At 44.3% G+C, this 13,291-nt stretch overlaps 5 protein-coding genes across 8 annotated transcripts in view; 2 read left to right on the top strand and 3 right to left on the bottom strand.

Moving 5' to 3' along the window:
• H257_15192 overlaps nt 1-2,812 on the bottom strand; it is a 24,688-nt gene extending 21,876 nt beyond the window's left edge. The window contains exons 1-6 of one of the 2 annotated variants that reach the window (XM_009843206.1): nt 2,177-2,812; nt 1,631-1,742; nt 1,170-1,288; nt 976-1,072; nt 270-398; nt 43-210 (exon numbers count right to left, since the gene is read on the bottom strand). In XM_009843206.1, coding sequence (XP_009841508.1) covers nt 43-210; nt 270-398; nt 976-1,072; nt 1,170-1,288; nt 1,631-1,742; nt 2,177-2,800 — 1,249 coding nt within the window. In that variant the 5' untranslated portion in view covers nt 2,801-2,812. The remainder of the gene's footprint in view (nt 1-42; nt 211-269; nt 399-975; nt 1,073-1,169; nt 1,289-1,630; nt 1,743-2,176) is intronic. The other variant, XM_009843207.1, reaches the window with a different exon arrangement.
• Nucleotides 2,813-5,577: 2,765 nt separating this feature from the next.
• Nucleotides 5,578-6,298, bottom strand: H257_15193 (hypothetical protein). Its single transcript, XM_009843208.1, has 2 exons — nt 5,982-6,298; nt 5,578-5,927 (listed from the first exon to the last, which is right to left on the bottom strand). Exons 1-2 carry the CDS (start codon nt 6,212-6,214, stop codon nt 5,687-5,689), a joined length of 474 nt encoding a protein of 157 aa, XP_009841510.1. The 5' UTR covers nt 6,215-6,298; the 3' UTR covers nt 5,578-5,686.
• Nucleotides 6,299-6,826: 528 nt separating this feature from the next.
• H257_15194 (serine/threonine protein kinase) lies at nt 6,827-7,639 on the top strand (the record flags this gene model as incomplete). The annotated part of the gene is made up of 1 exon (XM_009843209.1): nt 6,827-7,639. One exon carries the CDS (start codon nt 6,827-6,829, stop codon nt 7,637-7,639), a length of 813 nt encoding a protein of 270 aa, XP_009841511.1.
• Nucleotides 7,640-8,975: 1,336 nt separating this feature from the next.
• Nucleotides 8,976-10,665, top strand: H257_15195 (hypothetical protein). The gene is made up of 4 exons (XM_009843210.1): nt 8,976-8,997; nt 9,057-9,389; nt 9,451-9,579; nt 9,652-10,665. Exons 1-4 carry the CDS (start codon nt 8,992-8,994, stop codon nt 9,937-9,939), a joined length of 756 nt encoding a protein of 251 aa, XP_009841512.1. The 5' UTR covers nt 8,976-8,991; the 3' UTR covers nt 9,940-10,665.
• H257_15196 (hypothetical protein) overlaps nt 10,249-13,291 on the bottom strand; it is a 6,537-nt gene continuing 3,494 nt past the window's right edge. For 2 of the 3 annotated variants that reach the window (XM_009843213.1, XM_009843211.1), the window contains exons 10-17: nt 12,270-12,458; nt 12,078-12,169; nt 11,875-11,947; nt 11,668-11,756; nt 11,442-11,603; nt 10,956-11,033; nt 10,770-10,897; nt 10,249-10,639 (exon numbers count right to left, since the gene is read on the bottom strand). In XM_009843213.1, the coding sequence (XP_009841515.1) occupies nt 10,453-10,639; nt 10,770-10,897; nt 10,956-11,033; nt 11,442-11,603; nt 11,668-11,756; nt 11,875-11,947; nt 12,078-12,169; nt 12,270-12,458 (998 nt within the window). In that variant the 3' untranslated portion in view covers nt 10,249-10,452. The remainder of the gene's footprint in view (nt 10,640-10,769; nt 10,898-10,955; nt 11,034-11,441; nt 11,604-11,667; nt 11,757-11,874; nt 11,948-12,077; nt 12,170-12,269; nt 12,459-13,291) is intronic. The other variant, XM_009843212.1, reaches the window with a different exon arrangement.

The raw sequence follows: 13,291 nt of genomic DNA on the forward strand, positions 1-13,291 counted from the left end.
ATATATATATATATATATATATATATATATATATCACCCTACCAGCCATCATTTGCTCCAACAGCGACGGTAAATACGGCTCAATTGCCACGGTGCACGCCTTGGTGAAATGCGCCGCACATAGCAGCGTTTCGATGCAAAAATATTTTGATTTTTTCATTCCGTCTTGCAATAATTCGATGATCGACGGCAGTTGTGGCACCAGATGGTCTACACAAGTCCAATAGTTGGGATTCCAATATATATAATATATTTATATATATATATACCTCCGACAGCCAAGGCCAATTCGCCGAGCGCCGAAAACGCAATCCCACGCTCGCTCACGGAAAGAAACGTCGTCACACGCTTCATGAGGTGGACCACGCACACGCTCAAGTAGTGGCGTACGAACGCATCTATATAAATATATATATATTGTCACCGACTTGAAATATATGTTTGACGAGACATATACACAGAAATAATAGTATAATTTCAACCATCCAAACAACAGAAATTGGAACGACAGTGGTGGAGGCACGACGGAGATATATATAGATATATTATGACCACGACATATATATCGTCCATGTCGGCTCGAAATATATATTTTACGAGAAATATACAAAATAATACATTCAATATTTCAACCATCCACACACTCAATCGTATCGACACATGTAAAGTCATGACGGAGATAAATATATGACCACGAGACCACGACTACATATCAGTTCATCGAACAATATCAACAGAAGTATATTTATGGATTAGTATTAGTCACCATATTTGAATATAATTTGATATATTGGAGTAGGTATAGTATACAATCAGCACATCGTACGCTAGTTGCACCACAAAATATGAGCTTGAAAACGCGATATATCATTGCCGTGTACAACCAAAGAACATATGAAAAATAATAATATTCTCAAGGTGACTACAAAATAATAATAATATATATATATATATATTTGAAACACCGTCATATACCAGGGCAGTAAGCCGCGAGTTGGGGCAGCAACAGACACACTGAACGAGCCACGAGCTTGTCTTTGGCATCTTTGTAGCACAACACAATGTCGCAGACCTATCATATCCCCAAATATATATATAAACAATATCACCAAATATACATATCTTCAATATATATATATATATATACATAAACATAAAAACAGCCCTACTTCTCGAAACCGAGGCACCATGAAGCTCCCTGTGTTTTGCACCAACTGGCCAATCACCAAAAGCGACCCGTGGATGCTTTCCCATGCTGGGGATTTGGTCATCACTACCGACGACGAACCTACAAAAAATAGAATATCAAGAAAAATATCATTAATATATCAACTATCACGAGGAAAAAACGGGATTTATTCATAAATCAACTATCACAGTGAAACGGATTAAAAACTAAAATAAAAACATTCAAAAGCAAATATCAGGAGGAAACTGGAAATCCATAGTAAATCAACTATCACGAGGAATAAATGAGATTTGATAAGAAAACAAATCATTAATAAATCAACTCTCACGAGGAAATAAAATCAATCTTACGAGGATACTGGAAATATACTTTCACAGGGAGATAGGTCGAATATATATATTTATATATATCCCCTCAAAAAAGATAGATATATGAACAAACCTTTGACAACATGGAGGCCATCTTGCACTTGGTCGTAGATTTTGCAGTACCATTGCACGCGATGGCGAGTCTGGCGCATTGAAATGAGCTGCAAACATGCTGCCAATGCATCCTAAGGTATAAACATATGTTGAAAATATTTTTCAGCCATCAATATATATATATACATTATATATATACATTATATATATACATTATAGAGATATATACATTATATATATATACATTATATATATATATATATATATAGGGTTAAAATAGGTATTTTAACACGACAACCGCGACTTTATGAAGACTACAGTCATAAAAGTACTCGGCATATTTTGCGCTTTTTCACAGCAGAATAAAGTCTTATGACATAGCAACGCACACACAAAAACCAATCGATTTCACATTTTATACTAGACTACAGGAACCATCGAAATGGCTATATATATATAATATATATATATATATATTGCTGCAAACTTAACATAATGCTTTGTTATGAAGACTATCACCACTGTACAGGACACAAAAGTTCGACGTATCACACTAGAAAGGTACCGTGGCGGCATCCCGAACGTCCACGCGGGGGTCGCGGATGGCAGGCCAGATGGCGACAAAGAACGTGGTGAGGTTCACATGGAAGAGGGTTGGGACGGCGGAAGCGAGCGCTTGCAGCACCATGCACGCGGCGAGGCGGCGGTGGTTGGCTTGGAAGCATGGGTTCGTGAGCCATTCGAACGCGCGCTTGACCTCAAAGTCCACAAAGGCGGCGACGAGGGTGCCGCTGATCCCATTCTCGGTGGACGAGGCAAGGCGGCCAAGCGTCCAACTGGCGGCGCGCAGTCCGGCCTTGGACTCGCACGTGACGAAGAAACTGCGCAGGTAGTTCGCGAACCGGATGATCTGCGCTTCGCTGGCCACGGGGATAAGTGCGTCCACGGCGGCAATCCCGCCCAGCTGGTCCACCAAGCTTGTGCTTTGCAGCAACCCTTGCAACCTCGGCGTCAAGTCGGACAGGAACCGCGCAAACGTTTCCGACGTAAGCTCGCGAGCCAAAGTCGCCACCGACGCATGCAGATCCATGGCGGCGAGTTCCCGCACATATGCATCCTTGGACTGCAGACGAGACAGAATCGCCGTGATCCCGTCGACGTCCCGCTCCTTGAGCTGATGCTTGAGCATGCTCGTCGATCGCCTCAAGGAAAAATGAAACAGAATTATCCGGATTTTTCTTATATCCGGCATAGAATATATTAGCCAAACATGCAAATCTTATTCTACATATACTAGTTACACTGGCAATTTGTAAAGTATTTAATATTACATTATAGAATTTCAAGCATCCGGATAACATAAATCAAGGTGGCGTTATCCGGATGATTACGGTGTATGTAGCCTATTGCTGATCTTCATGGACATAGAACCTGGCACTGAGATGGACCGTCCTACTTCAGCACTGTCTTGATGGGCGCGGGACCATCCGTCGCCGAAGAACGTGACCACCAGTTGGTCCACCATGTCCTATATGATCTGAGTTGACATGGCAACGTTTAAGTGGACCCGACGACGTACACGAGAGGGCGGCGTGATGGTGGGGGAGGAGGAGGATGGTGCAAGGAATCCATGCACGGCATGCATATGTGTGTGGGCCGTGCAAGTCTTCGATCATCAATCACGTGGTGATGATCATGTCACGGCAGTACTCCAATAACGTACATGTACCACGCAGTATACCCCTCGGGCAACGAACAGCATGCTCTGCAGCAGCCACGATCACAGACGCGACAACGATATCGGCGACGATTCCACTAACAGTTACGATCAAAGTCCACAGATTGGACATCGTCGCGCGATACCTGGAACGGGTTGTGGCAGTGGGCACAACGAGCGGCGGTGGTCGTCGGCATGTTATTACGGAATGATAGATGCTATACACTATGTACTCCACTGCGCTCGAATTGTGCTTGGCTCGTTTCTGAACCGCTTGTTTCTCACAAGACCCCATCCATCAGAATCGACTTGTCTTCATATATTATCAATCCATGGCAATTGAAATAATAAACACTCCCACACCAATATTATCAAGGTGATTAGTATTTATAACTGTTAGTCGATGTACTAGTATGCACGACTAACTATTAATAAACTTCAGCACTGTCTTGATGGGCGCGGGACCATCCGTCGCCGAAGAACGTGACCACCAGTTGGTCCACCATGTCCTATATGATCTGAGTTGACATGGCAACGTTTAAGTGGACCCGACGACGTACACGAGAGGGCGGCGTGATGGTGGGGGAGGAGGAGGATGGTGCAAGGAATCCATGCACGGCATGCATATGTGTGTGGGCCGTGCAAGTCTTCGATCATCAATCACGTGGTGATGATCATGTCACGGCAGTACTCCAATAACGTACATGTACCACGCAGTATACCCCTCGGGCAACGAACAGCATGCTCTGCAGCAGCCACGATCACAAACGCGACACCGATATTGACGACGATTCCACTAACAGTTACGATCAAAGTCCACAGATTGGACATCGTCGCGCGATACCTGGAACGGGTTGTGGCAGTGGGCACAACGAGCGGCGGTGGTCGTCGGCATGTTATTACGGAATGATAGATGCTATACACTATGTACTCCACTGCGCTCGAATTGTGCTTGGCTCGTTTCTGAACCGCTTGTTTCTCACAAGACCCCATCCATCAGAATCGACTTGTCTTCATATATTATCAATCCATGGCAATTGAAATAATAAACACTCCCACACCAATATTATCAAGGTGATTAGTATTTATAACTGTTAGTCGATGTACTAGTATGCACGACTAACTATTAATAATCACTCAAACCCAAACACGTCGTCGATCTCTAGGAGGACGTCGTGGGTAACAGATGAATTCCGCACGAATATATGTCCTACCGTTAACAGTTACTATTAGTATGGCATGGAAAGGGGGACATTTGAGACGTCGAATAGAATGCTACAACCAAACGACATTATTATCCGGAGTCCGGATACAAGTTCATATAGCAACGGATATTTATTCTGTACTACTACTGTAGTACTAATTTTTTCGAGCTCGAGGAATGCAAAGAACACGAGGTCTATTAATATTTACTTTTCCAACGGGTTACCTATTTTATAAATATTCCCCGACCAGACGACATATTCAGTTGTTTTATGATCAAAAAGGAACTATAAAATAGTGCTCGAATTATATTTTCCTCATATGCCTTCAGATTTACGAAATTCCAAGGATTTCCAGAGATATGTTGTGTCAAAAATTAGGCATGACACACGCAAAAAGTGTCCGAGAATTCGATGCGTTACCTTACGTCGACAAGGTGAATAAATGACTTATTTTAGTTCAAAATATAAATAATGTTTTCGGATAAGTTATTTATTTGGAACCACTGCCCGAAGCTAGAACATCGCACCAAGGAGTTGCTAGCATTGTGATGTTGAACGTGGGATGGGACGCTTTTCAAGACGCCCAAAGAAAGCCACGTTGTTGCATGTCAGCCACTAATTTTCATGTGTTGCTGGGCTCTAGCCTGCGAACACATGAACCAAGCATCCGCGTAGTTGTTGGACCTGGACCCGAGTCTGGTTTTCGTTGAGTGTTCATGTTCCTGCATACTGGTAACGTGATGTCCATGGATGGATCGACCGCCGGCGTCGTGGGGTGAGCTCTCAAAGCCACGATGGAGTACACTTGGCACCAACAACATGAGCCGAAGTCAATTGTAGGAACTTTCGTCCGGGGGTTGTTCCCGATGGCAGCCATGGCTACCCCTGGGAAAAATGTGACTAACTTTGGCTAGAACCCATACACCTCTAAACATAGATTAATATTTCATAAAACATGGGAATGAAACTGTATTGGTCTGATGGACATGTGGGTTGGATTATATATCCAACAATCATGTTGAAATAGTAGACTGCAAATCGCGACATGGCGTGGATTTGCATTTCTTTAGATAACTTATAACTACGCGTTACACGTTGAATCGGAGCTCGGACAGTGATACATGTCCTTGCGTGACAGCGTGCCACGAATATCCTAGCCATCAAACACCTCGGGCTTGAGAAATGCATGGTTGGGCGGCTGGATGTAGCTAGTTCTGCTGTTTCGTTGCGGTTGCGTTGGCAGATGACACTGTTGTGGGTTTTGCGCTAACGTTGCAAACTGACGTGGCGTCAACATTTGCTGTGGTGTGGTCGTCAGAGCTGGGGCTAGCAACCCCGGACGCTCGAGAACACACAGGACGGACGACGCATGCATTTTGCAGAACGCGGAGGCCCTAGTCGGACAAACGATGTCACACACTAAGTAGCAACCGCACGTAAGAACCAACCGTTGGGCGCCACCCCTACACGCTGGAACCAAGCATGTGATGGTTCCTGTGACGTGGTCGGCTTGAACGAACGCCACGACCGCCCACGTCGTCTTCTTTTTCTTGGCCGCTGCTTTTGCTTTGGGCTGTTTTTTGCGAGCGGCCACCACGTCCCGTGTGTGATACAAACAACGGGACTGGACCTTGGCGAGCCGACGACACGCTAGTTCTTGACAGCGCTGTCTGGGAGCCATTTGGGATGCAATCAATACTGGTGGGAACGCTTACGACACTACGACTTTGAGTATGTGGACCTATTGACAGGGACATCCAATATCGAACGATACTTTTAACTTGTTCTGCAACGTACAATTTCACTGATGGTGCACGTCGGTACACGCGGGGGTTTCAAACGTTTCAAGTTGTAGTACGCATAACGGTCGACGAATACTTCGAGTAACAGTTATTACTATTAATACTAGCTTATGTTACAAGCGTGTTCTTTTCACATGCAACCACATCATACGTTTGCGAATTGAAGGCCATTTGATCCGTCGATGGAAGATGGTTTCAAGGCCTCGGCATTCCGAATAATGCCACCTTGTACTGCTGTACAGTACCTATCAATTGCGTTCCAAATAGGTCCCCTTGTTAAAGACTGACCTCTAGTGTGTATATTCTTTTTAGTTAGGGCTGCCTGTAACAATTTCAACCGACCAAACATACACGGTTTCGAAAGCGTTCAGTTTCTGATTTCTGTCCCTTTCCACCACGTCACAGGATATTCGATTTCAATGCGACGACGTCGCACACACGACAGGCCACAGCTCATTCCAATCTCCATTTCAGAACATCCTCTCTCCAGTATGAACACAACTGCGTACTTCACGCAGTCGCGCCTGGCAATGGCAACGTACGGCGACGTCGTCCTCGCTCACTCAACGTCCCCACAAGACTCCACGGTGACCATCAAACGGAGCGATATTGTGTGCGCCCGTCGACACGAGTCGTTCCAGTGTCCCCATCATTTGACGATAAAGGATATGGACGTGGAGCGTCTTGTGCTGCGCGAGGTCGACGTTCACGGGGGACATCCCCATATTGTGGGGTTAGTCGACGATTTCGATGAGTTTGGATATGCGCAATTGGTGCTCGAGTATTGCCCTCACAGTGTCGCAGAGTGGTTGGCTCGTGACCATCCCACTGAAGCCGAGGTCATGCGCCTCTTTGGCCATGTTGTAAGCGCAGTGACGTTTTTACACGCCCTCGGCATTGCCCACAACGACTTGACAATGTCACATCTCCTGCTGTCCACTTCGAACGACGTCAAGTTGATTGATTTTGCCTCTGCGACACTGTTGACAGAACTATCGAAATCCAACGACGAGCTGGATCTGGGCCGACTGCTCGTGTCGTTGTGTAGCCACGATACATGGAGTCGCAAGCTGGTTGCGTGCAGGGACCACATTGAAGTCAAGCTGGCCGTGACGTGGAGCTCTATGGTCACGCCAAACCAAGCCCGACAGTGGATGGTACTGCTCCACCTCCTAACGAAACAAGAGCCCATGAATGAACTGAAGTCAAGAAACTCCAATACACTTCAAGCGAGGGAACTCTACGAAACTACCGGTAGCTTCAGTCGTGCGCATCGTGTTAAGGTTGGTGTGGAAATGAGCTAACGTTACCCCCAAAACCCCGCGGTGAAATATACTGGTAACGTTAGTTGTGAATGGATGCAAATGCCCAATTAAATCCTCTAACGTTATCGCATTTGTTTCGCATGGTGATCCTTGCGTTAAAGTTAGTGTGTTCACCCTAAAATTTCGTAGTATTAACTGGAAGGTAATTATTGTGCTTTTCACATATTTTGCCCGTTGTTTTAGCTCCTAAAACCATCCAAAGTTTAACCTAAACTGAAGTTGCACTCGACGTAAAAGTAAGCTTGCCCACCGTTCTGTCATTGGCTAATCTAAAACTTGCGTTGTTTTACTAAAACTACTTCGTTTTATTAACTCCCGTGGCCAAGCAGTCATGCAGAGTAATGACCTACTGGGGTAAGCTCGCAGTGCACCAGCTCACACGAGCTTTGCAGCCAGCTTGTTAGCAACTCGTTGGCACGAAAATTCGAGCAAGAAGCACTCAACATCAACCTTTATCGAGCATAGTCAAGAATCACACTCGCGTGTATTAGGTAATCCACTCTGTAAACCCCCGCGTTTGCCGAAATGAAATGGGCAAACGCTTCAGGTTAGCAACATATGCTGCAGGAACAACTCTTGCTCATCCAATCATAGGTACTTCCGATTAGCTAAAACTAAGTTGAATTAATCTAAAACTTCGTCACCCACTGGTTAAAAGCGGGTATTTATACCCAGATTAGCCAAAATATGTGAAAAGCACAATACCAGTACTACGTATTAGTAATACCACTGTCGCACTTAACTTATATTGGTCCCGTACAATTTCTATAGGATTATACAGTTTATGACAACTCTACTGTACACTGTTTTTGGTCGAATTTTGGCCGTAACTCAAATCCTGAGAACGACTAACGATAATTTAATTCTGATTACGATACCGTAGCACCACAAGAGAATATAAAACGCGACCACACGTATCATTGAACTTCATTTCAGATTTGTATCGAAATTATATAGTCCTTTGTTTTTGATATCTGACACCCCTTTAAAACCTTGGTGTTTGTACCGGTTTAAATAAATATGCAAGATAATTTGACCAAAAATATAGTTTGCCTGCAATTCGTAATACTCCAGGACATGATAAAATTTCACTTGAATTTAATTAGTCAATGTAAAGAAAATGCAATCGTATTTTAATTCACTGTTTGTCAACGTCAACGACCCGTTCAAGTGCGCCTTGACGGTGGATACTTTCACAAAAGGTGAAGCCTTTAAATCGTTCAGACTAACAAATAAAGATGGATTTAAAGTCACTTTTTAGTAATTAAACCACCCAACACCCGCACTTAGAAGGAACTGAGTAGTGTGTGGTGCCAAACTTTGCAAATCTCATGAAGGTAGGTAGGCATCTCGACGGAAGTGTCTGCGGCGGCGGCGCTGACGTCCTTCGATGTAGGTTTTGGTAGCCGTCAAGCGCGTGGTAGACTACGCCGTCAAGGTCCGTGTGACACCCGCGGGTGTGGACCTCAACAATGTCAAGATGAGCATGAATCCGTTCTGTGAGATCGCGGTGGAAGAAGCGATCCGGTTGAAGGAAAAGAAGGTCGCGACGGAAGTTGTGGCGGTGTCCATTGGACCCAAGCAGTCCCAGGAAACCCTGCGCACGGCCTTGGCCATGGGCGCGGACCGCGGCATTCACATCGAGACGGACTTGCGTCTCGACCAAGAGTTGCAACCCCTTGCCGTCGCCAAGCTTCTCGCCAAGGTCGTTGAAGCCGAGAAGCCCGACGTACGCCTCCTCCATCTCACCCCTTCGTCATCTTCGTTACGATCCTTATGCACGTTCCTAGTTTATCGTGCTTGGCAAGCAAAGCATCGACTCGGACGCGGCGCAGACTGGTGCGTTCCTCGCGGGGTTGTTGAACTATCCCCAAGCTACGTTTGCCTCGAAATTGGAAATCGCCGACAAGAAGGCATTGGTACGAACTGCGAACTCCATGCACATTGGCGACGGTTGTATGGATGGATCGTCATGAATGTACTTGATGTAGATCACTCGTGAAACGGATGCCGGCGTGGAAACGCTGGAAGCCTCGCTCCCGTTGGTGTTGACGGCCGACCTGCGCTTGAACCAACCTCGTTATGCGACCCTGCCCAACATCATGAAGGCCAAGAAGAAGCCCATCGATTCCAAGCCCATCGCGGACTATGGCGTCGACGTGACCCCTCGCATCCAGACGGTGTCCGTCGCCGAACCCACGGCGCGAAAGGCCGGGATCACCGTCCCGGATGTCGCGACCTTGGTCGACAAGCTCAAGAACGAAGCGGGAGTCATTTAGATACATCCTAAAGTTGCATCTACATCAGCCTTCTTGGTCCTTTTGCTTGATCATATAAGCAAAACGGCGAAAGCGAAACTGTCAGATTAATACCGGATCCGGATAGTGACCTCTTTTTTATTCGCACTTGGAATCTACTGAACTTCTTGTCATTGATTGGCTGAAATGTTACAGATACTCCCCAATCAAAAATTGTTTACCCCGCAAAGCGGGATATTAACCAATCCAACATCGTTATTTCAGGTTTTATGTGGATATTAGCCAATCAAATGATCATCCCGCGCAATCAATTGAACATAATATTAGCCAACCAAATGCAGTCCACTCGGCCAACTATCTATGAGCCTTACTATTAATAGTAAATATATGAGAGTATTTTTGCAAAGTTATGCTTCATGAATGGATATGTACTATATTACTCTTCTATTCCCCGTACTAATACTATTCCTACTCACGACGTTTTCCATCCTGCGAAACAAACCTTGTTAACGTAACCAGATCCACTTCAAGCCTTTAGTAGTCCCTTCCATTACGTCCGCCGCCACCACGTCCGCTGCCGCGGGGGATGGACCGGTGCGCGCCGCCGCGCGTCGGTTGAGTGACTGGCTTGGCGGCGGGAGTGGCATATGAAGGCCGGCGCTGGGCCGCCGTGAGCAGCTCTGTAAACGTCTGCTGGACACAACGATGCACCTCGGCATATCTAATCCATTATTAAAGACACTCGAGTATATATATATAATATATATATATATATAGATTATGCTTCAAGGGTAAAAGAAATGACATAAAGTCTAAACATACGAAAAATCGACACTTAAAAGACAACTTACGACACTACGAGAACCGACTGGCCATCGCGGGACGACAGCAAAATCTTTTCTGGCGCGGCGCTGTCGAGCTTGTTCAAACAATCCACCACATGCCCAAAATCCACCACCGGTCGATTTAATTCATCCACCTATACTCGTTCAATAATAATATTATATATATATCAAATGACAAATAGAAGAGATTACTTGATGAAACACATAGTCTCGAAACAGCTGCAAGAGGTACCGATCGCCCGTGTCGGCCCAACTTTGGTCTTGTAGGAGCTACATACAATACGACATTACCCTCTTGAGATAAGAGACATTCAATCGTTTGAATATATCAAGTGTATTTATTATAAACCGATATTCATATATATATATATCAGGAAAAATAAGTTCATGCAACGCTCGCAGGGAGTAAACATCCATATATTTGGAGTAATATCCGACGTTCATATGGACCTCGTTCCCACACTGCCATATTATTTATATACAGTCCATCAGTCGCTGTAATATATACAGTACACAAGCCAATATTTCAAAAAGAACAAGAATACCTCCCAAATAAATTACATGCATTGATTTATATTCACACTACACTAATGCATGTATATATATATATATATATATTTATGTAATTTATCTTCACACTCGTGCATATATATATATATATATATATATAGGACGTACTTCCGGGCGTTCATTCACTAGACCAAGCTTCATTAGCAGCAGCAGCATGCGGCCGTTCTGGTACTCGGCGCCCAGCTGGAGCTCCGACTCATCCGCCACACGACTCTGCGCGTCCAAAGCAGCAAACACGCTGTCTTGTAGAGGCATGCTCAGGGCCGCCACCTATTTTGTCATTTTAAGAAAATATATATACTATTACAATATATATATATATATATGGTACTACCGTGTCGATGGATTGATCGAGTAAGCTGGTGACCAAAGCACATAACGTAGGCGAATACCGCGACTCCATGACCTCGACCATCTCTTGATCTAACAACGAGTTGATATGTTGAATGGAGATAAATATATATTATAAGTATTTAAATAATATCCATGTTGGGCGGATTATATGTAAATATATATAAATATATACATAGATCCCACGTACGGATAGACATGTGCCAGTCTCGACCACTCGCGACACTCAGCACCACCTTTCCCAGCGCCAAAATATCCTCTCGCTACACACCATGCTCAGTCTACATTTATATATATATATATTTCAAGATAAAAACAAGATGAAACTAAACCCACACACCAACACTTGTATCCCCATAATATTATAATAAATATATATATATATACACGTACTTGCATGCCGTCGACACGAGGTTTGGACTTGAGGCTATCGTACTCCAACACATCCAACACGCCCAAGCCCGTGATTCGAATGCGATCGTGCGCTACCCCAGTCAAATATATATATATCCATTGAAATCACCCTGTTGACTCGTTTTTTGTTATATTTTTTATATATTGTTTACATATACACACCACACGTACAAGTGATGAGCAGGCGCTTGGCGTGGATGCTCTTGCACGCGAGGCTGGCTCCATGGACCACCCGCAGTGCCCCACATACTTGAGTGAGGACGGACCATAGAAAAGCCTCCGAGGGGGGGTGCTGCTGCTGGATGTACTTTTGGTGTAAGCTGACGGCGCCAGGGTAATACTCACACAGGAAAAACAGAGCTACAAGACAGTGAAAAATCTCTGTCACTTGCATGGTTCCGATAAGATATTATATGATGGATTAAGCAAACAACTGAACCAAAGAAGTATGCATATACGAGAATACATTAAGCATGCAAAACGACAAAACAATCCAAAAGGAACGACAAACGATCCAAAAGGAATGAAAAACAAGCTAATATGAATGAAAAAATAATCGAAATTAAATGAAAAACGGTCCAATTTGAATGAAAAATGATCCAAATTCAATGACAACAACAAGGACAAAAACAAAACAAAATGATAAAAAAAAGTCCAATAATAATGGCCAAATCGAACGATCCTCCTTCATACACAAAGCCAGGGGTATACTACCCCATCACTACACTTGCGTACGTAACAACCGACCATACATTGTCAAATCGATTCGAAACGGGAGCCCTCAGCAAGAGAATGGATTCAAGAACCGCCTAAGCCAATCAAATCACGTCGTGTCGAATTTCTGCCAATCCAAACGATTGACTCGACTCTGTCCCTCCACATTGGGCAAAACCATATATATATATACTATTCGTTGTATTTTATACTTTGTTCAAGCTTAAATGTGGTCAAATGGATTCAAACGCTATTTGGTGAAATGACTTGCAAGTCCAAATTTGGGTGAAATGCACAATATATATATATACATATCCCCCCCAACGCAACATATCCACAACCCTAACCCTTGTGTCCCACAGTATTCCACTATTCTCCGCCTTGGCCTTATCACAACAACCTCCAAACAACTCTTGTCAACCCCCACTCAAGTCGAAACCAAATATTGTCGATTTGATACAAATTTGGGTGCAATCGAA

Source organism: Aphanomyces astaci (genome assembly GCF_000520075.1).
Source record: "Aphanomyces astaci strain APO3 unplaced genomic scaffold supercont1.67, whole genome shotgun sequence".
Lineage (NCBI taxonomy): Eukaryota > Oomycota > Saprolegniomycetes > Saprolegniales > Verrucalvaceae > Aphanomyces > Aphanomyces astaci.